The sequence below is a fragment of the Thamnophis elegans genome, chromosome Z (assembly GCF_009769535.1).
Source record: "Thamnophis elegans isolate rThaEle1 chromosome Z, rThaEle1.pri, whole genome shotgun sequence".
Classification (NCBI taxonomy): domain Eukaryota; kingdom Metazoa; phylum Chordata; class Lepidosauria; order Squamata; family Colubridae; genus Thamnophis; species Thamnophis elegans.
The window spans coordinates 122,933,648-122,960,204 of NC_045558.1; the positions used below are offsets into that span (position 1 = coordinate 122,933,648).

General features: G+C 40.8%; 1 protein-coding gene across 1 annotated transcript in view; it reads left to right on the forward strand.

Annotated features, from left to right (window-relative positions):
* The first annotated feature begins 2,022 nt into the window (after positions 1-2,022).
* ITGAL (integrin subunit alpha L) overlaps positions 2,023-26,557 on the forward strand; it is an 88,546-nt gene continuing 64,011 nt past the window's right edge. The window contains exon 1 of the mRNA XM_032234926.1: positions 2,023-2,241. Within this exon, the coding sequence (XP_032090817.1) occupies positions 2,181-2,241 (61 nt within the window). The 5' untranslated portion in view covers positions 2,023-2,180. The remainder of the gene's footprint in view (positions 2,242-26,557) is intronic.

The following is a 26,557-nucleotide window of genomic DNA, read 5'->3' on the forward strand; positions in this document are numbered from 1 at the left end:
TTTCCCAGTTGCAATGTTTGGCTGTGAAAGTTGGACCATAAGAAAGGCTGAGAGCAAAAGAATTGAGGCCTTTGAACTCTGGTGCTGGAGACGACTCCTGCGAGTCCCTTGGACTGCAAGGCGATCAAACCGGTCAGTCCTAGAGGAGATCAACCTTGACTGCTCTTTAGAAGGCCAGATCCTGAAGAGGAAACTCAAATACTTTGGCTACCTGATGAGAAGGAAGGACTCACCGGAGAAGAGCCTCATGCTGGGAAAGATGGAGAGCAAACGAAGAAGCAGACGACAGAGAATGAGGTGGCTGGATGGAGTCACTGAAGCAGTAGGTGTGAGCTTAAATGAACTCCGGGAGATGTTCGAGGACAGGAAGGCCTGGAGGAACGTTGTCCATGGTGTCGCGATGGGTCAGACATGACTTCACAACTAACAACAACAACAACACATATTTACATGAGCAAACAACTCTTGGCAAGCTCTGACATAGCTCATCTCTGAAGAGGGCAGTGTTGTCCTTGTGGGATTGTCCAAGCCAAAAATGGGTCTGCCAGGGCCACATGGGTTATCCAATTCTGCTTTAGAGGGGGGAAAAACCCCTAAATCATTAAAACAAAGGGAACCTTTGACTCACAATTCTTGTGTGTCCCCAGCCTTGATGAGGTTTCTGAAACATTCCTTGGTCATTTGCCAGCTAAAAAAATAATTTTGGTGCGATTTGGAGCCAACAAAAAGAAGCGAAGTGGCTGAGAACCAGTTTAGTAGTTCAGGCTCTAGGCTAAAATCCAGGAGATGATGAGTTCTAGTACTGTCTTAGGCTGGGTGACTTTGGAGTAATCACTGTCCCTCTGCCCAACCCATCTTGCTGAGTTGTTGTGGAGGAAATAGATGGGGGAAGAAGCATGCTTGCTTCCTTGAGTTACTCATAAAGTAAAAAAGGTGTGATAAAAAAGAACCTCATAAATGTTTATACTTATACCTGTTATCTTGTACACATTTGGCAAAATAAATAAAATAAATAAAATTTGTACCTTTTAAAATCTCCTCAGAGCCTCTGAAAGCAAACATAGGGGAAGGTGGGGGGAGGAATCAGATTTTTTAAAAATTGTCTGCCCTGACAAACTTTCTAGGGTCCTTCAAAAGCTACAAAATAGGAAAAGTGCGATTCATGACCCAAATATATTGCTGGTTCTTGCATCATGAGTTGCCATGGATGAATAGGTAGCAATATAAATTCAATAAACAAACAAACAAATAAATAAATTATATTACTTTAAAGATGTGTGGTGCTTTTCAATGAAATCCCCTGGTGTCTCTCAGGCAGCTTTTATTAAATGGCATGGCATGGCATGGCATGGCATGGCATGGCATGGCATGGCATGGCATGGCATGGCATGGCATAGAATAGAATAGAATTATTTATTGGCAAAGTGTGATTGGACACACAAGAAATTTGTTTTTGGTGCATAAGCTCTCAAATGTACATTAAAAATACATTCATCAAGAATTATAAGATATAACACTTAGGGATAGTCATAGGTTAGTAATAAGCAATTCAAATTATACTAGGAAACAAATAAAAATATAAATGTTAAAGATACAAGCAGCATGGTTATAGTCATAAGTGGAAGAATAGAGAAGAATAATAGTAATACAGTCTTAGAAGGTAATATGAAAATGTTGTGGGAATTAGTTGTTTAGCAGAGTGATGGCATTCCAGTAAAACCTGTCCTTGTGTCTAGTTGTTCTGCTGTGCAATGCCCTATAATGTCGTTTTAGAGTAGAAGTTGAAAAAAATTATGTCCAGGATGTGAGGGGTCTGTAGATATTTTCACAACCGATCAGATGCTAGAGGTGCAGCATCTCACCAGCTTTCCGAGGGTTGCTCAGGAACCCTTATATTTAAGTTTATTTATATTTAAGTTGGTGATGTCAGATGTCAATCCGGTAGAAGCTTTCTCTCCTCCTCTTTTCACTCCTCCCTCCCCTTCAGATCTTGCTGTGCAGAAGATTACTTGATGTCGAAATTTACCCTCACTTCTTCCCATTTCTGTTTTGGGAGTTGAGCCTCTGTGGCTTCTGGGGGAGGAGGAGAAGGGGCTATCAAATTAGTGACCTGGTGGTGCACGCTCCTGGCCATGCACTTTGGAAAGTGATCTCTTGCACCTGTTTTTCACCACTTCAGCATGGCTGGTTTAGTATTTCCACGCGGTTTGTTCACCCTGATGCTCGGACTGAGTCTGCGAGGTAAGCTTGTTTTGTGGGCAAGGGAGGAAGGTCTGTGAAAATCCCACCAACGGTTGTGTCCTCTCTGCTGTTTCCTTTCTTTTAAAGACTGGGTGATGGGGTGATGGCGGAGAGGGATGGAGGTGAAAAACAAGTCATAAATGAGGTTGCCAAGGTTGACTTTAGGGCTGAGGATGGTGATTGAGCACTCAGCCAGAAAGACTCAAGGCGGAGCTGTTATTTAGCAAATCTTGCATGCAAAATTCTCAGATTTGATTCTGAGCACTTCCGATAATAGGGTGGTATTTCATCATTCGAACACAGACCATCCGTTAAAGGATGGTTAAAATGCTAAACCTGCGTATCCATGGCTTTTTATAGATTAGTCTACTGATTGCTATAATCTTCTGTGTCTTCAAGAGTCATGGCTCCTTTCTGGTTAAGCAGGCTTTCACTCTCCGAAAACTTCAAGAAGGAAAGAAAAGTTGAAAAATTGGCCAGAGTTGCTTCTAAAGGAACCATTCGCCTGCTCTAATTTTGAACCAGGATGAACGATTTTTCACCACAAAAGCAGGGTTTGTTGTCACTGAAAATGTGAAAATTGGCAAATCATGCGCACACACACTCGCAACCACAGGAAGTGCCAGCTGACCGGCACAAGATCCCATTGCAAAATGCAGTTAACTATGCTTTGCTGGATGGTTTGAGAAATGTTTGCTGGGTCTCTTGATCATGTTAAACCTGATAAGTGTAATGTATATACTGTATATATATACTATATATAATGTCCTTGTAGCTATTTCCTTGCCAATTCATTAGTTCCATGTACAGTAGCTACGCTAATTTTCCTTCAGATATTTTTTAAAGCGTTTTTTATTTGACATTTTCCAAACATTAAAATCACAATTACACTTTTACAGCTTTACATTATCGGTATTTCTTTTTTCTGATTTCGGGTTTTCCATTTTCCATTCTATTATCTTATACAATATTCTTCTTTGTTTCATACTTTCTCATTTTTACAATGTATACATCTATATACAATATTTCCATCTTTATTGCTTTCTAAGTCTCTTTTGATTGTATTTGCTATGTGTTCTTTATGCATTGATTTTACATCTCTTTTCGAGCCAGTTATACCACCTATTCCATATCTTGTAGTAGTCTGTTTCCTCTCTATCTCTTAGTTCCATTGTTAGTTTGTCCATTTCCAAGTATTCTAGCACCTTTTTTTTATAATTTCTGCATTTGAGGAAATGTTTTTTTGTTTCCAACTTTGGGCAAATGAGATTCCGGCAGCAGTAATTATATGAAGCATTATATATTGGATATATGTGTGTGTGCGTGTGTGTGTGTGTGTGTGTTTGTGTGTTGTATTTGTGCTGATAAATAAATAAAGGGAGACTTTATCAGCACAAATACAACACAAATGTAACAAAGGCAACAGTAAAAATATTGAGTTTCTGTCGTGATGGTCTCTTGTGATGAGCCGATAGACAGAGAATGGAAGCAGTCTGCTTCCTCCCATATTTGGGCATACCAGGGGTTGTAACATTAAATACATATATATGTATATATATATGTATATGTATACGTATACGTATATACGTATACGTATACGTATACGTATACGTATATACATATACATATACATATACATATACATATACATATACATATACATATACATATACATATACATATACATATATGATTCCTAGAAGAAACAGCTCAGGGTTCATGTCATTTTTTTGTTCTTTTATTTCTTCTAATCATTTTTGAATTTTTATCCAGAATTCCTTGGCTTTCAGACACGTCCACCACATATGATGGTTATTTATTTTAACTATATACATTTTAATGTATTTGTATTGGCCATTTATTATTTTACAAATACTTTATGAAAAACATATCCAACTCACTTTCCTCCTCCTACAATAACCCTGTGAGGTGGGTTGAGCTGAGAGAGAGTGACTGTCCCAAGGTCATCCAGCTGGCTTTCATGCCTAAGACAAGACTTGAACTCACAGCTTCCCGATTTCTAGCCTGATGCCTTAACCATTAGATCAGACTGGCTCTCTGTGCTAAATTTATAACCTGTCTTTTTTCCCCAGGAGCTCAATCTGACTCCCTAGGAATCTCCTATCATTGTTCCCCACAATAACAACACCCCTGCGAGATTGTTTAATTTTTATCTTCTTTTACCCTGCAAACTGTGGGCTTGAAATGTCTTGAAATCTCTTGTTAACAAAATTTATTTCAAACATTATGTTAGGCCACCATATTAAACCAGCCAGTATTTTAAAAATAGGGATATTTCTGAGATTCCAGCACCTTCTGCCACAGTTCTCCCAGAAACAATTCCTGTCAAAGAGAACAAAATGGCATGTTTTGTTATTCCACTTTGGTGTTGTGTAGGCTTTAATCTCTCACACTTAACATTTGCATCTTTTTGTAAAGTACTCAGAGTGGAAAGGTTGTTCCAAATGTCGCATCAACATTTACCACTGATGAGTCAATGCAGAGAACAAAACATAGAGCTGGTCCTCAACTTATGACCAGTCACTTAGTGACCGTTCAAGGTTACAATGGAACCTCCCCCCCACAAAGGTAATGGCTATCTCCCCATTTTGGATGCTTGCAACCAGGCCACATTTATGGCCATTTGCAGCAACCTGCAGTCACATGACTATGATTTACAATGTTTTGCTGAAATCTGCAATTTATTTTCAGGTTTTCACAAAGTAGCCCATAGGTTCGCTTAATGACCAATTAACAACTGCTGAGAAAAAAGATCATAAAATCAGGTTGGTCATGTGGTAACCCACTTTATGACTTACGTCACGACTTATAACCACAATGGGCGAGTTCCATTTGGGTCATAAGTTGAGGACTACCCATAGATGCTTTGATTCCATTAAAAAAAAAAATCTTCAGTCTCAATAGAAGTTGACAAAATATCGCTGATTGCAAATTCCGCGAAAGAGAAATGAGTAGAACAAAGACAGTTAGAGGATTTAGCTTTCAGAGTTCGTTGTAACTCTGACCTCTTACGGAAACCATAACAACCGCCACATCTTCCAACTTTTCAAAAAGCAGAGTTGTCATACTATCTTCAATAGGAGGGGTGGGCAGGCAACTATGGCAACAAGTGGGCTTCAATTCCCAGAATTCCCAAGCTAGGCATGCTGACTCAGGAATTCTGGGAGTTGAAGTCCACATGTCATAAAGTTGCCATAGTGCCTAACTCACCCCTGTTCTATGTTACCATCAGATACTTCATTCATTCTAGAAAATAACGGTCACCGCTGCAGAAACATTTTCAGTAGGGTCTGTTGCTAAGTACACAATTAAATTTTATTTATTTATTTATTTATTAAACTTTTATGCCAGCCATCTCTCCTAGGTGAAATTCATTCATAAAAGAAAGTTGATGTCAAAAGTATTGCCTGGAATAACTAAGTAATTTTTATTTTTAATAATTTTTGTACTAGCAGGCTGCTTAGTTGAGTTGGGCTGTTGATATACTTCTGGCATCAGATCTATCACCATTTTCTGGTTTGTGGTCAGTAACTATGTGATCTTATTTTGGATTTCTTATTAAGAATTGTAGTGTGAGTAGGGTTTTTGAAATGCTCCTTGGGTGTAGCATCAAACTCAGCTATCAACTGATGAACCGAGGCCTTGAGGCCGTTATGGACTGGATGAGGGTTAACAAGCTTGTGCTCAACCCAGAAAAGACCGAGTGGCTGTTGTGTTTCCCTCCCAAAGATTCGACCAATATTCCATCACTCAGGCTGGGGGTCAAATTTTATACCCCTCAGAGAGGGTTCGCAACTTGGGAGTCCTCCTGGATCCACAGCTATCGTTTGACCACCACCTGACGGCTGGGACCAGGGGGGCATTCGCCCAGGTTCGCCTGGTGCGCCAGTTGCGACCCTACCTGAATCGGGAGGCACTCACAACAGTCACTCGGGCCCTTGTGACCTCTAGGCTGGAATACTGCAATGTGCTCTACATGGGGCTGCCCTTGAAGAGCATCCGGCGACTTCAGCTAGTACAGAACGCGGCCGCGCGAGTGATTGTGGGTGCACCTCGGTTCACCCACATAACACCTATCCTCCGCGAGCTGCGCTGGCTACCTGTCGATCTCCGGATGCGCTTCAAGGTGCTATTAGTCACTCATAAAGCCCTGCATGGTAGTGGATCTGGATACTTGAGAGACCGCCTCCTGCCAATTACCTCCCTGCGACCAATTAGATCTCACAGATTGGGCCTCCTCCGTATTCCATCGGCCAGCCAGTGCCGGCTGGCAACTACAAGGAGGAGGGCCTTCTCAGTAGTAGCCCCGACCCTTTGGAACGAACTCCCCGTGGAGATTCGTACCCTCACCACCGTCCAGGCCTTCCGCACAGCCCTTAAGAACTGGCTAGCCCGTCAGGCCTGGGGACAGGGATAGTTGCCCCTCCCGAATGATGAATGTATGTTGCTTATTACTTTTATTATATGTGTCTATGTCACTGTTTGTACTTCCCCTCCCTGATTTTATGTGAGCCGCCCTGAGTCCCCTCAGGGAAAAGGGCGGCCTACAAATGTTAATAAACATTACAAACAAACAAACAAACATTACAAACTCCCCAGTTTGAAGGATACTTCTATAGTTTGCCATGCAATGCTTATCTGAAGTGCCATCAGAGGTGGGTTGTTCCCGGTTCAGCCTGGATCGGGTGAACCAGTAGTAGCGGCAGAAGGAGGCTCCGCCCACCCGCCCAGACGCTTCTGCGCATGCAGTAATGTGGAAAACAAATTGTAGTAAAAATAATGGAAACCCATCACTGAGTGCCATGCAATGTCAACCATTCTCACAATGGCAACTGTTTTGTTTTTTCCAGAGCATTTTGCTTTTAAAAAGGCGTAATATGTCCTTGAGACCAATCATTTAGATATCTTTAGAGGTTTTCTGCATTACAGTATGACCTTAAGCTGTTTATGGCTTAACTGGTTGGAAATTAACTTAAGAAATCATTTTCCAGATTTCATCTCCTTCCTCTGGTTTGGCCACAGTGGTGGATTCTCTTGATTCACCCATCTACCCATCTCACCTGTATACCAACTGAGTTACTTTCTGTGTGTCAGTCTTTGAGGGATGTGTGCAGTGGTGAAATTCAATTTTTAAATTAATGGTTCTGTGGGCGTAGCTTGGTCAGCGTGACATGGTTTGGTGGGCGTGGCTTGGTGGGTATGGCAGGGGAAGGATACTGCAAAATCTCCATTCCCAGCCCAATCTGGGACCAGCCAGAGGTGGCATTTGCTGGTTCTCCGAACTACTCAAAATTTCCGCTACCAGTTCTCCAGAACCTGCTGAATTTTATCCCTGGATATGTGGTTTCCAATGATAGATATTTTGTGATTAATGGTATGTCCAGTGGCGGAAGGGTGAGAGGAAGGAATGGATGTATGGATGGAAGGAGGGAGGGAGGGAAGGAAGGAAGGAAGGAAAAAGAAGGAGGAGGAAACCAACTTTTAACTTCTCAGGTGAATTTATTTTAAAAAGTGTCATCCATAGACGGAATGAAGAAAACAGCCCAGGTTCACTCAAAAGGGGAGAGTCAGCCTAAGGCAAAATATCCAGAGAGGTCAGGTACTAGTGACCCAAGAATGAAAAGAGCATAGATTGGCCAGTTGGAGTGGAAACATTTGTCTATATATGTACTCAATTTACAACCACAATTAAGCTCAAAATTTATGTTGCTGAGAAATTTGTTAAGTGAGTTTTGCCCCAATTTACAATTTTTCTTGCTACAGTTGTTAAATGAATCACTGCAGTGGTTAAGTTAGCAACATAGTTATTAAGTGAATCTGGTTTCCCCACTGACTTTGCTTGTCAGAAGGTTGCAAAAGGGGATCCCACAATCCTGGGACATTGTAACTGTCATAAATGCGAGTCAGCTGTCAAGCATCCAAATGTAAATCATGTGACCATTGAGATGCTGTGACGATCATAAATGTGAAAAATGGTCATAAGTCACTTTTTTCAGTGCCATTGTAACTTTGAAAAGTCATTAAGTGATCTGTTGTAAGTCAAGCAATGCTTGTAATGAAGATAAGCTCAACTCATAAATTGGACCATGTTGTGGACTGAAGTTGGTTTTTTTTGGGGGGGGGTTACTGTGAGGGGCAGATATCACACATTGCTGCCCTCAAGATATATTAGCAACTTTTCTTCTAATGGATGGTTGATGGTTGTGAAGATCAGCTGTACAGTTTTTTCAAGCATTTGCTTAAGCAAATCCATTGGAGATGCAGAGATGGATACAGTCGTGGTGTCTGATAAAGTGGAAGGTTAGGCACTTCACCCAGTTTAAGAAAATTGGGAGTTCAGTGTAACACCAGGCCTTCTAGATCAGGAGTGTCAAACTTGATTTCATTGAGGGCCACATCAGGGTTGCATTTGATCTCGTGTGTGTGTGGAGGGGATGTGGCCAGCTCAACATCATTTGTGTCAGGGACACTTGTGGTGGCCAAGTGCTAAGGCAGGATATCCCTCAGACCCTCCATCTCTCTCACTATAATCTCCTTCCTTCCTTCCTTCCTTCCCTCCCTCCCTCCCTCCTTCCTTCCTATTCTTCTTTTTCCTTCTCCTTTCTTCTTCCCCTTTTTCCTTATTTTTCCTTCCTTGCTGTCCTCCCATCTTTCCTTATTTTTCTTTCTGCTTTCCCTTTTCCCTTTTCTGTCCTTTCTTGGATGCTCAAATGCAAAAGGGGAAACATTTCTCCTTTTGTTTGTTTTGCTTTTAGTTTATTTTGCTAGCCTTCGGCCAGATAAAATGGAGCCTGGTCCCCCGGACCCCGTTTTTGCTGGCAGTGGCACCGCAGGCCGGTCCATCACTGTTTCCAAGGTGACCAAGCGGGACAGATCTAAGCACCTTGCGGGCTGGATGTGGCCACGGGTCTTGAGTTTGACACCGTTGTCCTAGATAATATAGAACCTCCCAGGATACAGGTTTTTAATATGCTCATTACAAGAAGTAGGGAACCCATTAAACAATAAATTGATAGATGATGGAATATAAGACACAAGTCCCATTTGTAATTAAAAAAACCACATTCAGTTTCTTTTTTCTCTGCCAGGATGGTGATATAATAGCTGATAGCCTCACACTTTGGGACAGGAAAGGCAGTTAACACCTGCACATTGATTTTAATTTTAATTACTTGATTCAGTAAATAGTGTACACAAAAAGAGAAAGAACTAAATAAAGAGTAGAAGGTCATAGGACAAAATCAATCAATCAATCAATAGAATGTTTCCATGTATTCTTGAGAGTCGACAAAACATTCAATTAACAGCATAAAAATAGCCTGATTTGACAAAAGTACGATTCTTGCTCCTTAGGATCTTATTCTAAGATTTTCACATTCATAACTCAATTATTAGATTTTCAAGAAATTTCCAACATTGAGCAATGATTGGTTTTGTTGCTAAAAGTAAATAGATGATCATCTTTAAGGGAATTGTTGAATCATACAAATGCTATCTCTGGGGAGCATTCAGTTCTTTGTTTTGATATTATCTTCATCAGAAAGTTAACTATATACAGCTCTAAATTAACCCTTTAAGTGGTTTTCATGGATATCTGGCAAAGGTTAAAATTCTGTATTCAAAAATGGAAAATTCTGTATTCAAAATGGAAAACCATCAAGTTATTGGATAGAAAGGTCATCAGGCATCCAAACACTGCTTAAACCAAACCTACCCATTAGAGAAAATAGGTTTGGTTGATACAGACTTGTCCGCTTGAAGAGAATTGAAGCTGATGAAATCATCGTTTCATTGATGTTATTCTGTTCTTCACACACATAGATCCAAAACTGATGAAGGTCTCAATTGCAACAGTACTACACTACACACCATGCCCAGCAGAACACGCAAACACTCAAATATGTGGACTTTGGGACCTTACTGTATTCCCCTTCATCAATTTGAAGTTCCATTTTGATGGACAAATATACAAATTCATTGAAGGAACACCCAAAAGATCACCCATCTCAAGATTCATAACAGAAACAATAAAGCAACTCCTGAAAAATACTGTATATACTCAAGTATAAGCCTAGTTTTTCAGCCCACTTTTTGGGCTGAAAAAAGCCGCCTCGGCTTATACTCGAGTCAGTGAAAAATTTGCCCGAAATGGAGGAGAAAAAGGGGCGGGGCCATGCCGCTGGGTGACACTCGTGAATGGCCCAGTGTCCCTGTGAGTTTCCCCTCCCTCTGTGTCAGTTTGCCGCGCAGCGCGCACCGCACCATCCCCCCTACTCACGTTCTAATGTAATGCAGGGCTGTCTTACGATTCCCCTTCCTCCCCCTCCTGCCGCTCTGCAACAATGTCCCACCTCCTCCTTGTTATGGCAAGCAGCCACATAGCGATGTCCCACCTCCTCTGGTACAGTGATCCAATGATAGGAATCACTGTGCCGTGTGTCATAGGAGGCGGGACATCGCTCCCGCGGCTGCACGGGACATCATCATCACAGCGGGACATCAGCATCATGAGGTGAGTGAAGTATTTCATTGAATACACCGCTAGTTTACTGTTTTTCTTTGAAATAAATATTCAAAAACATTATTGGTATCTATTTTTATTTTTGAAATTTATCGGTAGCTGCTGCATTTCCCACCCTAGGCTTATACTCGAGTCAATAACTTTTCCAGTTTTTTGTGGTAAAATTAGGTGCCTCGGCTTATATTCGGGTCGGCCTATACTCGAGTATATACGGTATAGTCCTCCCACAGATACAATCTGTATGGTTCTATTATACGGAGGACACATTCATCATTATCAAAAGGGACCACTTAGATTTACAAACATGTATAATTCCATGTAATCAGAATGATAAGAAAAGAAGAAAACAGCAGCAGTGTGAGTCTTCCTGCACACATTCATCAGCAAGAAAAACAATGGCAAAAACTATAAACGTAAGTGTAGTACAAAACAACCCCAACAGTTAAGTACTCAACTGTCACGGGGCCAAAATTACACATAACTATCTGTGTCAGAACTCTTTATGGTCAAGCAAAAATGCACTGCAATAACCCAAAACTCCAAAAAAGGAGAAATAAAAAAGGAGAAATATAGCATGCTCCAAACTATAGATATCTACACTGCTTCCTCAAAAAGTCTCTTTCCATGCATCCACTACAAAATCTGGCCAGTTTATGAATAGAATAACCACCACCACCCCTTCTTGTTGGGTCACTGGGTAGCCAGTGACACTAGTGAGGGCACTTTTCATGTCCTCATCAAAGAGAGGAATCGAATGCCCCGTAACCATGTGAGCCACCACGCTCCTGCAGAATAACTTTATCTTATATGAAAAATATCTCTGAAGCTTCTAACATAATAGCTAATTATGTTGATTTTATAAACCAACAAAATCTCTCCAGAGCATCCTGCACAAAAACAAAGGAATTATCTACAATGTAAAGTTCAAGGATTAGAAGACCTCTTCAACTCTGTTATTCTATTCTATTCTATTCTATTCTATTCTATTCTATTCTATTCTATTCTATTCTAACTTATTTTTCTAAAGCATCTAAAAGCAAGACAAGAAACAATAGATGGAAACTAATCAAGGATTGAACCAACCTAGAACTAAGAGGAATTTCTTAAGAGTGAGAACAATTAACTAGTGGAGGAGGTCAACCTGTTTTCCAAAGTCACCTGAAGATCAGACAAGGAATAATGGATGGAAACTGGTCAAGGAGAGATTCAACCTAGAAGTAAAGAGAAATTTTCTGACAGTGAGGCCAATCAACTAATGGAACAGTTTGCCATCAGAAGTGGTTCATCACTGGAGATTTTTAAGAAGAGACCTGTCTGATATGGTTTAAGGTTTCCTGTTTGAGCTGAGGATTGGACTAGAAGACCTACAAGGTCCCTTCCAGCTCTATTCTGATTGATTGATTGATTGATTGATTGGGGGGGGGCAGGAAGAAAATGGAGAGACTTCATCCACGAGGAGACCCAATAAAACAACACATTTCATAACACATTGACAAGTTCAATCAACATTTCAATTAGGAAACTTTAGACGTCTTTGATCAAGCCTGGTCCATAAATGCAAGAGAATTCCAATGGGCATGGCATTTTAACCATAAACAGATCCACTGAGATAAGATCCATAAACCACTCACAAATGGAAGCAACCAAAGATCAGAAAAACAAGGCCTAAACACATCCTTCCTCACCTTACATCTTAACCAACTCCCTGTGAAGCAGCACTAGCTAAACAAAAACAAAGAAGAAGAGATGGCCACTTAAAGACCAATCAATAAAGAAACAATGTCCCAAATAAAGTTGATAAGACAAGTTACCATAGGGAAACAGCCAACAAGCTCATTTCTCCCTGCTCTGATGATGTTACCCTGTGTGGTAATGAAAGGTGCAGATGAAGAGAAGCAAGTTCAGAAAATCTTGTCACCATTCACATCCTCATTGGGGTCAGAAGCTTATGGTGATAGTCCTGAGATATCTAGAAAGTTCTTTCCTGTTTCTTCTTGGAATCCAGAGAGGCACTTTTTTCTTTCATTCAGAATTCTTGCTTTGGGCCAGTTGATGGCATCCAATGCTTGTTTCTGCTAGAGGCCACCACCCTACCATACCTGAAGCTACCAGATTTGGGTTGGTGTAGGTGGGACTGGTGGGTGGAGAGCCAGTTTTTAAGAGCTAAGTGCTTCTTCTTACTGTCAGTCCTTGGATTTTGAGGTAGGCCAGGTCTGAAATAGATGCCAGAAAGATTCCAGGAATGTCTTTTTGTTTTGAAGGCCAGAATAACAGAATTATAAAAGCCTGATCCTCTTATATCAAACAAAATCAAGATGGAATTATTCTGACCCTTTTAGGCCTTTCTTGGGACTGATTTGCTGTTCCTCCTTCAACAGTTCATCCATTTTCAACAGTTATCTCCAAATTTCTTTATACTCGGCAGTTGATGGCCTGTCCTCAGGTGGATTCCAAACTTGGACTGCAAAAATTGGGATGGCCATTCGATATCCGCAAAGACATCTTTGCTGGCATCTGGTGGTTGGTAGATTTTTTTCCAGTCCACAGCTAATAAAATAGTTCTCAACTTATGACCATAATTGGAGCCAGACCTTTTGTTACTAAACAAGTAACTCCAGCCTATCCTGGAAGAAGAACAAGGGCTTGAGGAAAACAATGGCTTTAAGAGTGGGTTCCAGAATTGCCTCCCACAAGGGCCCATTGTTTCTCCTCAGTTGTGTCCATTTATGCTTCTTCTGGCATGGGCAAAAACAGTGATGGTGAACCTATGGCACACGGGGCCCTCTCTGAGGGCACATGAGCCGTTACCTAGCTCAGTTCTACTGTGCGTGCGCCTCCCACTGGCCAGCTGATTTTCGGGTCTTGGCCACACATGCGGGAAAACGCATGCATGTGCAGGTGGCGGAGGGATCGCATGGGCATGCACAGGGCTGGGGGAAGCGCAAGTCAGATTGTGGCAGCAAGAATTCCTGTGTTGTCTTTACCACAAAGGAACCACTCAGAACCAGCATGTTTCTTTAAAAAAGGCCCCCACAGTTTTAGGGCCTGACTTTCTTAGGAAAGGTGTTGATGTGCTTTACATGTCTCTCCCACACACATTCACAGTATCTCATATGTAGAATTTTCCCTCCATTCGCTGGAAGGATTTGCTAGCTGCTTGTCATCTTTGCAATCTACAGTGCTAAAATCTTGGGGGAGAGGTGATGACTTAGAGCAGCGTCTCTCAACACTGGCCACTTTCAGTAGAAAAGATGAACATATAATTGCTAAAATGTAGAAACTGTTAATATTTGAAATAGAAGAAGAAAAAGAATGCCAGATGGTTCAAATGAAACAAACAATGTGTTAAACAGTTATGATATTTATGTAGTTACTTACCAAGCACATCTAAATTATATTCTTGATGAATGTATTCTATTTTATTTTTCTTTATGTACACTGAGAGCTTATGGACCAAAGACAAATTCCTTGTGTGTCCAATCATACTTCACCAATAAAGAATTCTATCCTATCCTATCCTATCCTATCCTATCCTATCCTATCCTATCCTATCCTATCCTATCCTATCCTATCCTATCCTATCCTATCCTATAAAGAATTCTATTCTATTTACAATCTCCAAAGCATGTCACAACTTTTGAGCACCCCTAATATTTGGAAATTGAAAAACTTAACACACCCCAATTGATGAAGTGGGCTAAACTGTTATATTCATATTTTAATATTTTACAAAGCTTCTGAAAGCTTAACATTGCTAGAACTGAGTGTATGATAAAATAGGCTAAACTTTTAGCTCATCTTATCATACATTCAACTCTGGCAATGTTAAGATTTCAGAAGCTTTGTAAAATATACTTTGTAAGAAGCTTTGTAAGAACAGGAAGCTTCATTTGTGAAGAGGTCCTGCTGATTATGTGTTTTCAAATTGGTGTCAATTCTTACCAAACAAACAAATAACTTTCTCCAGGAAGATTTATCTTCAACATGTTTCTTCAGATCTTTCATAAATGTATCCATAATTGCTATTCATCTCCCTTGCTACTGCAGGTAGTCCTCCACTTGCAACAGTTCATTTAATGACCATTCAAAGTTACAATGGCACTGAAAAAAATGACATGACCGTTTTTCACTTATTACTGTTGCAGCATTCCTATGGTTACGTGATTAAAATTTGGATGCTTGGCAACTGGTTCATATTTATGACGATTGCACTGTTCAGGGTCCTGTGATCGCAAATGTCTGACAAGCAAAATCAACGGGGAAGACAGATTCACTTAACAGCTGTGATACTAACTTGACAACTGCAGTGATTCACTTAGCAAATGTGGGAAGAAAGGTTGTAAAATGGGGAAAACTCACTTAACAAATGTCTCAGTTGAGTTTTGGGCTCAATTGTGGTTGAAAGTTGAGAACTACCTGTTTGTTCTCTTTTTCTCTGTTCTTCCACTTTCCCAACATGATACACTTATTAAGGGAGTGAGGCCTTTATACCAAAGGTGTCAAACTCGCGGCCTGCAGGCCAGATGCATCATGCACTGGCCACGCCCACACCCAGTTTAGCGAAGGAGAAAAAAGTCATGATACGTCACATGTTGATGTCATGACAATGTAAGTTTGACACCTCTGGTTTACACAACCATGGTCTCAAAACATGGTTCTGTAATGTGAGCCTGGCGGCCTGGCCATTGAGGTTCCAAGTGAAAACTCTTGAACTCCTGTATTGTTTGGTGATCCATTTGTTTACTTTCCAGGCTAACTGTGATATTTTCAGGCTTTTCCTCCGAAATCAAAGTTATAATGTGATCCTACTGTTATATAAATATTGGAAATGTATGAATCATAACTTTATTCCTTCAACAAATTGAGTTAGGATGTCAAAGTCTGAAGGAAGAAACCCAAATCATTATTTTAATGTTAAAAATCTTGCAAATCTGAAAGAAATTCTCCTTTTCCTCACCTTTAACTTTGCACAAAACAACACAGGTTTTTTTTTTCCTGAGATGCTTCTCCTGTGGCCCACCAGTGGCCAGCAGAGCTGGTGGAAGACTCAAACAGTGAGGCGGTTGGGAAGGAACATGGGCCAGTCCTGGAGTATGGAAAAGGCTCTGATGAATGCTCTGTGTTGGAGACAGAGATGGAGCCAGGGACGTCTGACAGTTATCAGCTGCCTTCAGAGTCGGATATCAGGGGGGCAGAAAAACAGCTGGAGCCTATTCCCGATGTGCACATGTGCAGAGCTGCCAGGAGAAGGGAACAGCTAAGGAACATGGGCCGACAAGAGTAAAGACACAGGTGGACGGTGAATGGTCCCTCCCATAGGGAATAAAGGGGAGTGAAAAGGGAGGGGAATTTGCAGGAGACAGTTCAGTTCATTAGGGTGAAGATCTGTTCCTGACTTCTTGCCAAGTAATTGCTGCTACAGCGTGGCATTTGGAAGATATCAGCCTGGCAGGTCTCCAAGCCTGTTAAAGCTCCGTAGTTATGAAATCTCATGAAAGACATTATCAAATCTGAACTTTAAAAAAAAAGCTGGTGGCCATTTATTGGTGGGTTATCAGGTAGGTTTTTGAACCCCAAGTATAGTGTCTCTACCCAGAATAGGGGAAGTCACACTCCAGTTAGCAATTCCATGTAGTGTTGCATACATCACACATCAACACCCACGTGTAACTAACAGTTTCCTCTACTTTGTTTTCTTTTTACATAAGATGCCTAACTCCCCCCCCCCACAGATTTACATCTAAAAGAGTGTGGGAACCATCCCTTAAACATTAAATGTTGTGAGAGGGGTGAGAAAAACCCCAAGCTGCTTGCTTCCATATACCTTAAAAGCAAGCAGCTTTAATCTCAGCCAATCCCCCCCACCCCTAATATCCAGACACTTAATACTTGATGATTAGACAGAAGGGAAACAATACTAATTATTTTATAGACCCTACTTTCTACAGAGCTGTGCAACATGAAGATGTGGATGGAAGATGCTTGTATTGATTTTATTTGCATTTTCATGTAACATTTAACTCTTTATCTGGTTATTCAATTTATATATTACTTCTTCACATTTCTATACCACTCATCATAAGCAACTCTTATACTATATACAACTTTTCCATGGTTAAAAATGCTAATCAGCACTAGATAGTATTCACCCACTTAAAAATTACCTCTGCTGAAAACCAGGGGGAATTGTATTTTGTGTTGTTAGAAGTTCAGTGCGACCGTTATTGAGTATATGGACTGGGGCTTGTCAATTGTACATTCATTGTTAAGTTACTGCTAATCGAGCAAGCAAGTAAGCAAGCAATGTTTTACGTTGGAAACACCAGTCTTCATTGTTGATGATTACTAATCTATTAGAAAAAGGTGAACAGAATAAAAGAGTATGAAGGGACTTTGGAGGTCCTCTGGTCCAACTTCCTGCTGTATAGTGCTTAGATATTGATACTATAGAATCAGTTGGCTGGGTGACTTGGGCCAATCAAGAGGAGACTGAGAGTTCTAGTCATGCCTCAGGTATGAAAGCTGATTGGGTGACTTTGGGCCAATCAAGAGGAGACTGAGAGTTCTAGTCCTGCTTTAGGTATGAAAGCCAGCTGGCTGACTGGTTCAGTAACTCTCTCAGCCCAATCCACCTCATAGGATTGTTATTGTGGGGAAAAAAGGAGGAGGAAGGAATATTAGGTATATTTGTCGTCTCAAATTATTTATAAAATTAATAAAGGCAGTATATAAATAGTCCAAAGAAAAAACAGAGTTAGAGTTATTAATATATAACAAGGCAAAGAAAAATATGGACAATTGGAAAGGAAGAAGGAGGAAGGGGAAAAAACCAGCAAAAATTAAAGTATTTAGTCTTACAGGTATATGTAACTACCATTTCCAGCATCAGGAAGACTGGATTTTCAATTATAATATTTTTCCAACAAGGCTTTTATTTTCAAGAATCTATGCTTATGATAATATAGAATCAAAGAATTAGGAAAGAAAGAACATGCAATATATATAGTCAAAGAACACCAAAGTTTCAGTTACTACAGTTGTGAAAAGAGTACAGAAAAGAAGAAAAGACACCCAGAAAGCCAGACAATAATTGATTTTAAACCTATGCCTGCCAGATAGAAAAATGAGGACAAAAAGAAGCCTTTGGTTCATTTTGCCAGAGGTCTGGTAACGTTAACCCTAATCAATCCAGTTGCAGCATTGTTGATCAGAGGACATTCCTGATCTATGTTGGTTGATCAACTTTTTTATTGTTTTTTCCCTCTATAATCTTACAATCATCACAATCCTCATCTATTTTGAATGCAATCTATGTGGGAGGCGCTACAGTATTCAACCAGTAGAAGGGTACAAGAGAAATTCTAAATCAGAGTTTTCCAACCTTGAAAAAATACATGGACTTCATCTCCCAGAATTCCGCAACAATGCTGCCTGGGGAATTCTGGGAGTTGAAGTTCACACCTCCCAAGGTTGGAGAACCCTATTCTAAATGGAGAACTGCTAATCCTAAGAACTGATTTCACTCATAAATTTCAAACTAGGAAGAGCAAAAGGCAGGAGTATTTGGGTTTGAATGAGACAGAGTGATTCTGCAATAAAAGTCTTCCTAGGAAAGACCTTGGTGACATGCATGTCTTATTACAGCCAGCTCTATCATTGGACCAAGATGGAGAGGAGATGCAGAGTTGGCAAAAGCTAACACATTATGGGTTTCCCCCCCCCCCCAAAATGCGGGTAAGCAATGGCACTTCCTCTAGTTGCAGTTTCAGCAAAATAGCAGAGAAATAAAAGCAGTGTTGCAATGATTCCGCTTCTCAGCACAGGAATGTGATTTTGCAAGCCGCCCTGAATGACATATGTGTGAGGGTGGGCGGTTATATAAATCTGTTTAGTAAATAAAATGAAATAAATGAAAATACCACAATGCTGGGATGGAGAGTACAGGTAGATCATAATTGAGCTCTAAATGTATATTGCTAAGTGAGACATTTGTTAAGTGAGTTTTGCCCCATTTTACGACCTTTCTTGCCACCATTGTTAAGTGAATCATTACAGTTGATAAGTTAGTAACATGGTTGTTAAGTGAATCTGGCTTCCCTGTTGACTTCGCTTGTCAGAAGGTCACAAAAGCTGATCACATGACTCTGGGACACTGCAACTGTCATAAATAGGAACCAGTTGCCAAGCATCTTATCATGGGACCAAGAGGATGCAGCAACGGTCATAAGCGTGAAAAACGGTTATAAGTCACTTTTTCCTCCAGAATAATAGAGCTGGAAGGGACCTTGAAGAGCCGACCTGGAGCAGTGGTTAGGGTGCAGTACTGCAGGCCACTTTAGCTGACTGTTATCTGCAGTTCAGCGGTTCTAATCTCACCGGCTCAAGGTTGACTCAGCCTTCCATCCTTCCAAGGTGGGTGAAATGAGGACCCAGACTGTGGGGGCAATATGCTGACTCTGTAAACCGCTTAGCGAGGGCTGAAAGCCCTATGAAGCGGTATATAAGTCTAACTGCTATTGCTATTGCTATTGAAGTTCTTCTAGTCCAACCTCCAGCTCAAGCAGGAAATTGTTTCATTTCAAACAGATGGTTGTCCAGTGTCTTTTTAAAAACCTCTAGTAATGGAGCATCCACAACTTCTGAAAGCAAGTCGTTCCTCTGATTAATTGTTCTAACTGTCAGGAAATTTCTCCTTGGTTCCAGGTTGCTTCTCTCCTTGATTAGTTTCCACCCATTGCTTCTTGTCCTGCCCTCAGATGCTTTGGAGAATAGCTTGGCTCCCTGTTCTTTGTGGCAATCCCTGAGATATTGGAACTCTGCTGACATGTCTCCCCTAGTCCTTCTTTCTATTAAACTAGACATACCCAGTTCCTACAATATTCTTTTTATGTTTCAGGCTTTAGTTGATAGAATTGTCCAATGGAGGAAAATTGAATTGAAGCTTATTAAAGGGAAGGGAAGGAAGGGAAGGGAAAGAAAAAAACATTGACAGAAAATTGGAAATTGAAAAGTACTAATGGAGAAAAAGATACTTGTTTGGGGTTATTTATTTTTGCATAACAGGATGCTTTGGCTGGCCCTTAAGCCGCAGACCGCTCAACATGCCTTGATGTTTATTAAAAGACCATGAAAAAGTTTCTTTCTGCATTATTTTCTGCTGATTAAGTTGGTAGCCAAAATAGAAGAGTCAACAGTAAACGTTAGCGTTTGCTGCTACTGTACATGAATTCCTGCATGTTCTTTGAACTGTTCGGTGGGGGAAAGAAACAAACAAATCATGGTGGGTTTTTCTAAAGCCAGATGAAAAAGACCCCAATTTGGAAATTCCATTCATTTCCTCTATGGTGGCTGGGAAATTCTGGGAGTTGAAGTCCACACCTCTTAAAATTACCAAGATTGAGAAATCGTGATCCAAAATCTTCTTGCCACAAACTTTTGCTCCAGGCATGTCTTCCGTTTTATTAAACTATTTCACTTTCATTAACTCCCAGGACACGGCACTTTCGATCACACATCAGCATGGGAACGTATCCTTCCTCTTTTATTCTGCCTGATTTTAGTATGGAGAAGCCCAAGAGGTAGTAGCTACAGTAGTTGCTCTTTCAGCATCAAGGCAGAAAATGAGGCCTGTCATTTGATTAAAATATTTCCAGACTGTCTTTTCTGTGTACTTTTCTTAGGCCGAGACGTAACTGAGCTCATCAAAACTATTTTTTTTAAACTAAACCAAAATAAAATAGTTTATAAATGCAATTGTGTTGAGTAAGCTAATGGTACTGTTGGAAGAAAAATCCAGATCCAGCTCCAAGCCAAGAATAAAATGGAGACAGATTGGAAAGCAAGTTGATTTATTTATGAACAGAACCACCAACAGCATGTGATTCTGGGACACCTGACAAAATGGAGTTGAGAGTAGGGTGGGCTTTTATACCTTTTTTATTTCTAGGGGGTCATGTAGGGGTCATGGCTGGTTTTGTACACAAAACGGGAAATGCAAATCCTAGGTGTTTGTCTGAGCTAATCTTTTCAACCTTTGACTTGTCCCTTATCTGAAGTTTCTGTCTGACCCAGTCTTTCTGAAAGAATTATGAAATCTGCATTTCTAAAAGCTGGTTGCCTCAGTTTCTGCTTGGGGCAGGGATACTGGTGTTGGGGTTTTTTTTGCCTCTCTTAAAAATTTTCCCATTAGGGGAAATATTCTATCCTGCATTTTTAATATTCCCAAAAATATTTCATTTACTAGGAGAGTGGGTGGGATGCTGACTTTCTACAGTACCCTTTCAGTTAGGTTAATATCAGCAAGACAGTCAAGATGCTAAACCATGATGTGAAGTGATCTGACTTGAGCAGGTAGTGTGAATGAATGCAAGCATTATGGTTTGCTAAACATAGTTTATGATTTAAATGTACTTCATTCAATAAAATTAGAATGGTTAAGGGCTGGGATTAGCAAGCAGTCATGCCCTATAGATCAATTGTGCTGCCTGGGGAAGTCCATTCTTCTTTAAGTTACAACGGTTGAGAAATATTGCTATAGAATAGATGGTGTCTGCAGAACAGCCCAAAATCAACAAAATGTTATTTAAATGGTATATTAACCTGCATCGAAACTTAATTTTGTAAGCAGCCAGTTCCAGAGGAATGTCTGCTCTTTTTTGTGAAGTATTGGAAGTAATTTCTAAGTAGGTTGTACAATGAATAAATCCAGAACTAAGAGATTCCAGGTTCAGCAATATAATTTATCGAATTTTGGATAATGGTTCAGCACTTCTGCTGGAAGGCTTGGATCAGAAAGTGGCGATCAACAGAATGCATGAAAAGTACAATCGAAGATTTTCTCCATTTTCTCTGTGTGTGTGTGTGTGAGAGAGAGAGAGAGAGAGAGAGGGAGGGAGGGAGGGAGGGAGGGAGGGAGGGAGAGAGAGAGAGAGAGAGAGAGAGAGAGAGAGAGAGGGAGAGAGAGAGAGAGAGAGAGAGATACCAGTTTGGATTGCTCGATGTGTCTTGTTGATGTGAGTACATCAACCTCAGTTAGCCCAACCTGGGTATTTTCTGTTAAAGTTACCATTACATCTTGTATAGAATTTGGTGCATATTTTAATTTATTTACTGTATTTACTTATTGGGTTTCTAGATCGCTGTAGCCATTATGCTAAGCAGCAAATGCACCTAATACAACAGCTAGATAAAAGGAAAGTCATAAATAGACATAATCAGGGGTAGGCTTAAAAATTTTAAGCAATGGGTTCTCTGCCTGGTTGCTGGGTGGGCAGGTGGGCGTGGCCAAGTTGGCCTCATGCACCGGGGGCGGGGCATTTTTGTCCTCCCTGGGGTCCAGAGGCTTTCCTCAAGCCACCAGGAGGGTGAAAATGGCCTCCCCAGGCTCCAGAGGCCCTCTGGAACTTCAGGGAGGCCCATTTTTTGCCCTCCACGAGTCTCCACGCGGGCCCTGGCATCCCCAAATGGCCTGCGTGAAGACTCCTGGGAGTGCAGTGGGAGGGGAGCGGGGGTTGACAGGGCCAGCTAGAGGTGGGATTTGTGGGTTCACCAAACTGGGCAGAATCCTTAGCTAGAGGATCGCCTGAACCCGTGCGAACCCGCAGCAGCCTACTCCTGGATATAGTCTCTAATATCCCAGGCTCCAATAGCACAGTTCCCCAGCTAGGAGAAGCCAGATAAGATATAATATCAAATCCAGAAAATACAATAAAAAGTTATTTACTTAACAACTGTGACAAGAAAGGCAAGGCTGACTTAACAAATGACTCATTTAACAACAGAAATGTTGGGCTCGGTTGTAGTTGTAAGTTGAGGACTCCTATATTAGAAGAATATGTAGAGTTGCAACAGATCTGTGTAGCACTGAATATAGTAGACAAACAGGATTAGCCTTTGGCTTTCAAGCTGTGTTTACACCAGGCAATGCTTTCTTGGCCTGTTTATTTGTGTATATTTTTACTATCAATGATAAAATTAAGAAACCGCTCATGGTAGAAGAGCTGAATCTGAACTATGTTTTTTTTTTTAATTCAATTCCCAGAGGGGAAGGATGTCTGCAACCTCCCCAGAACCACATAGCACAGTAATAACTGCACTTTTGGCAATGAATTAGGTGTTGCTTTCCCTTTGTGGGTGCAAAATGGAGAGATCAGATCAAAGTAGGCCTCTTCCTGTGTGACAGCTCAAGCATCTGCTTGTAAAGTTTTCATGCAGATCTGGAGCTCCAGAACTTTTTCTAAATGCCTTCCAAAACCAAGAATGGGCTTTTGAAACAAACTCAGTGGTGTGACGGACTTTGATGGTTACAAAATGGCTGAATCCATCCTCTATCTAGCCCAGCACTAGCAATTTCCCATGATGCAGAGCGTGTTGATCAGAAAGGTTGGCAGTTCAGTGGATCGAATCCCTAGCGCTGTGTGATGGAGTGAGCTCCTGTTACTTGTCCCAGCTTTTGCCAACCTAGCAGTTCGAAAGCACGTAAAATAAAATGCAAGTAGAAAAATAGGAAACACCTTGGTGGGAAGATAACAGTGTTCCGTGCACCTTCGGCATTTAGTCATGCCAGCCCCATGACCACAGGGACATCTTTGGACAGCGCTGGCTCTTCGGCTTTGAAATGGAGATGAGCATCGCCCTCTAGAGTCGGGAACGACTAGCACATATGTGCAAGGGGAACCTTTACCATTACCTTTTCCTTTCCTGAAGGCTCATTTAAAGTACAGTGCACAAATCTGTTTATTGGCAAAAAAACTAGAAGTAGTCCTTCACTTGCAACAGTTAGTCATGTGATCAAAACTCAGATGCTTGGCAATTGACTCATATTTACGACAGTTCCAGTGTTCATGTGATCATTTTTTGCAAGCTTCTGAAAAGCAGTTAAGCAAATCACCGCAGTTGTTAAGTTAGTAACACGGTTGTTAAGTGAATCTGGCTTCCCCATTGGCTGCTTATCAGAAGGTTGCAAAAGGGGTTTCCCATAACCCTTGGCCACTGCAACGGTCATAAATATGAGCCAGTTTCCAAGCATCTGAATTTTCTTCACATGACCATGAGAATACAGCAATGGTCACAAGTGTGAAAAACAATCATAAATCTCTTTTTTTCAGTGCTGTTTTAACTTGGAATGGTCACTAAACAAATGCTTATCAGTCAAAGATTACCTGTATTACTAATACATTTATGTAAGTACTGGGTTTTTAATCTACTGTATTTTGTGTAAATGAATCTCATTATATTTGTCCATACAGTACAAAATCTACTTCTGTAGGCAATCTTCTATAGGTAGTCCTCGACTTACAACCATTCATTTAGTCACCATTCAAAGTCAAAATGGCACTGAAAAAGTAACATTTCCATACTTACAACCGTTGCAGCATCCCCGGAGACATGTGATCAAAATGTCAGATTCTTGGGAACTGACTCATATGTATGACGGTTGCACTGTCCTGGGGTCATGTGATCACTTTTTGCAACCTTCTGACCCGCAAAGTCAATGGGGAAGCCAGATTCACTTAACAACCATGTTGTTAACTTAACAACTGCACTGATTCACTTAAGGATATTAAATGGGTCAAAACTCACTTAAGAGTTGTCTTGCTTAGCAACATAAATTTTGGGCTCAATTGTGGTCCTAAGTTGAGGAATACCCCATACATCCTCAATCTTGCTGATCAGTAGGCAGAGAAGAACTCTATGAAGTAAAAGATCCTTACCCTAACCTTAACCCATCATTTCCTAAAGTCCGGAGAAGCAATCCATTTCATTTGGGATTCAGTGGAAACACCTTGAGTTTTCCAGCAGACATGTTAGAGACCATTTTCTCCATGATGGAAATTCCTACTTTGTGCTGCCTTCTGGGCTTTTGGACTCTTTTCCTTCCATGTAGGGCTTCAATATTTTCATGCTTTCCTTTCTCTGACGTTATGATAAATTAGGAATGGAACCTTGCCAGTTTTGCAGCTTAATTTTGATTATGATTGTGAGACTAGAAAAAGTGCAGAGAAGAGCAACCAGGATTATTAGGAGACTGGAAGACTAAAACATATGAAGAATGGTTATAGGAACTGAACGTAGCTAATCTAGGGAAGAGAAGGACCAGGGGAGACATGATAGCAATGTTCCAATATTTGAGGGGCTGCCACAGAGAGGAGGGGCTCAAGCTATTTTCCAGAGCACCTGAAGGCCAGGCAAGGAATAACGGATGAAAACTGATCAAGAGTAGATTCAACCTAGAAATAAGGAGAAAGTTTCTGACAGTGGAACAGAGGTTGCCTTCGGAAGTTGTGGGAGCTTCATCACTGAAAACTTTCAAGAAGAGATTGGACTGCCATTTGTCAAAAATGGTGTAGGGTTTCCTGCTTGTCCGGGGGTTTGGACTAGATGACCTATAAAGTCCCTTCCAACTCTGTTAATCTGAAATCTAATCTGTGATGGCCAAATAAAACTAACCATGAATGGTCAGGAGTTGGGACAGTGGAGTGATAGTTGCATGCTGATCTTCATACTCAGCTTTTGATTACCAGGGAGATGTGTGAATGATCTCATGTGCCATCCTTGATTTCAACTTTGGTCCTAGTGAGGACACTGGTGGCTTGATCTAAAAGCATTCTGAGTGTTTGGAGGAAAAAAATGGTAGTGTAGGAATCTACACTACGTAATCCTTGAGGGGTTTTTTTGTGTGCATTAGCAAGATAGTATATTTTAAAATTTCTTTTGATAGTGAGGGAATATATAATTGCACTTAGATCAGCATTTCTTTTGCCACTATTAGGCCAATGTGGTCAGTGATTTTCCACTCTCTGAGAAATAACAGAAAGGGAAATCCCTTTTCGATGATCTTACAAAAATTCTGGTATCTGTTTTAAATAAGAACCACCCACATTGAGTTAACCTTTCAGATGAAGCCTCTTCATATGCTTGAATAGATTCTGAAATTAATAGTTGCCTTTCTTTAGTATTCATTGTGGCAGAGGTGGTATCCAGCAGATTCTGAACAGTTCTGGAGAACCAGTAGCGGAAATTTTGAGTAGTTCGGGGAACTGATAAATACCACCTCTGATTGCCCTTGCCCCATCTATTCTCGGCCTCCCGAGTCCCAGCTGATCCGGAGGAAATTGAGATTTTCCAGCAACCTTCCCCTGGAGTGGGGAGGGAATGGAGATTTTACAGTATCCTTCCCCTGGAGCGGGGAATGAATAGAGATTTTACAGTATCCTTTCCCTGGAGTGGGGAGGGAGTAGAGATTTTACAGTATCCTTCCCCTGGAATGGGGAGGGAATGGAAATTTTACAGTATCCTTCCCCTGGAGTGGGGAGGAAATGGAGATTTTGCAGTATTCTTCCCCTGGAGTTGGGAGGGAATGGAGATTTTGCAGTGTCCTTCCTCTACCATACCCACCAAGCCATGAGCAAATTTCATTAGGTTTTGTTTTTTTAAAATCAATTTCTTCTCTGCTCCAGATAAATAAGAAATAATTCAGAAGGCAGGGAAATTTTCCAAATAAATACCCTATTAGTACCACCTTATAAAGCCTTAGTAAGACCACACCTGGAATACTGTATCCAGTTTTGAGCAACTAAAATGATTAAAGGCCCAGAGATTAAAACATCTGAAGAACAATTGCAGGTTTGGCTAGTCTAGAGAAAAGAAGGGGTAGGGTGGCCATGATAACAGTATTCCAGCATTTGAGGGGCTGCCACAAAGAAGAGGGGCTCCACTTATTTTCCAAAGCATCAGAAAGCAAGACAAGTAATAATGGAATGGAAGAAAACTAAT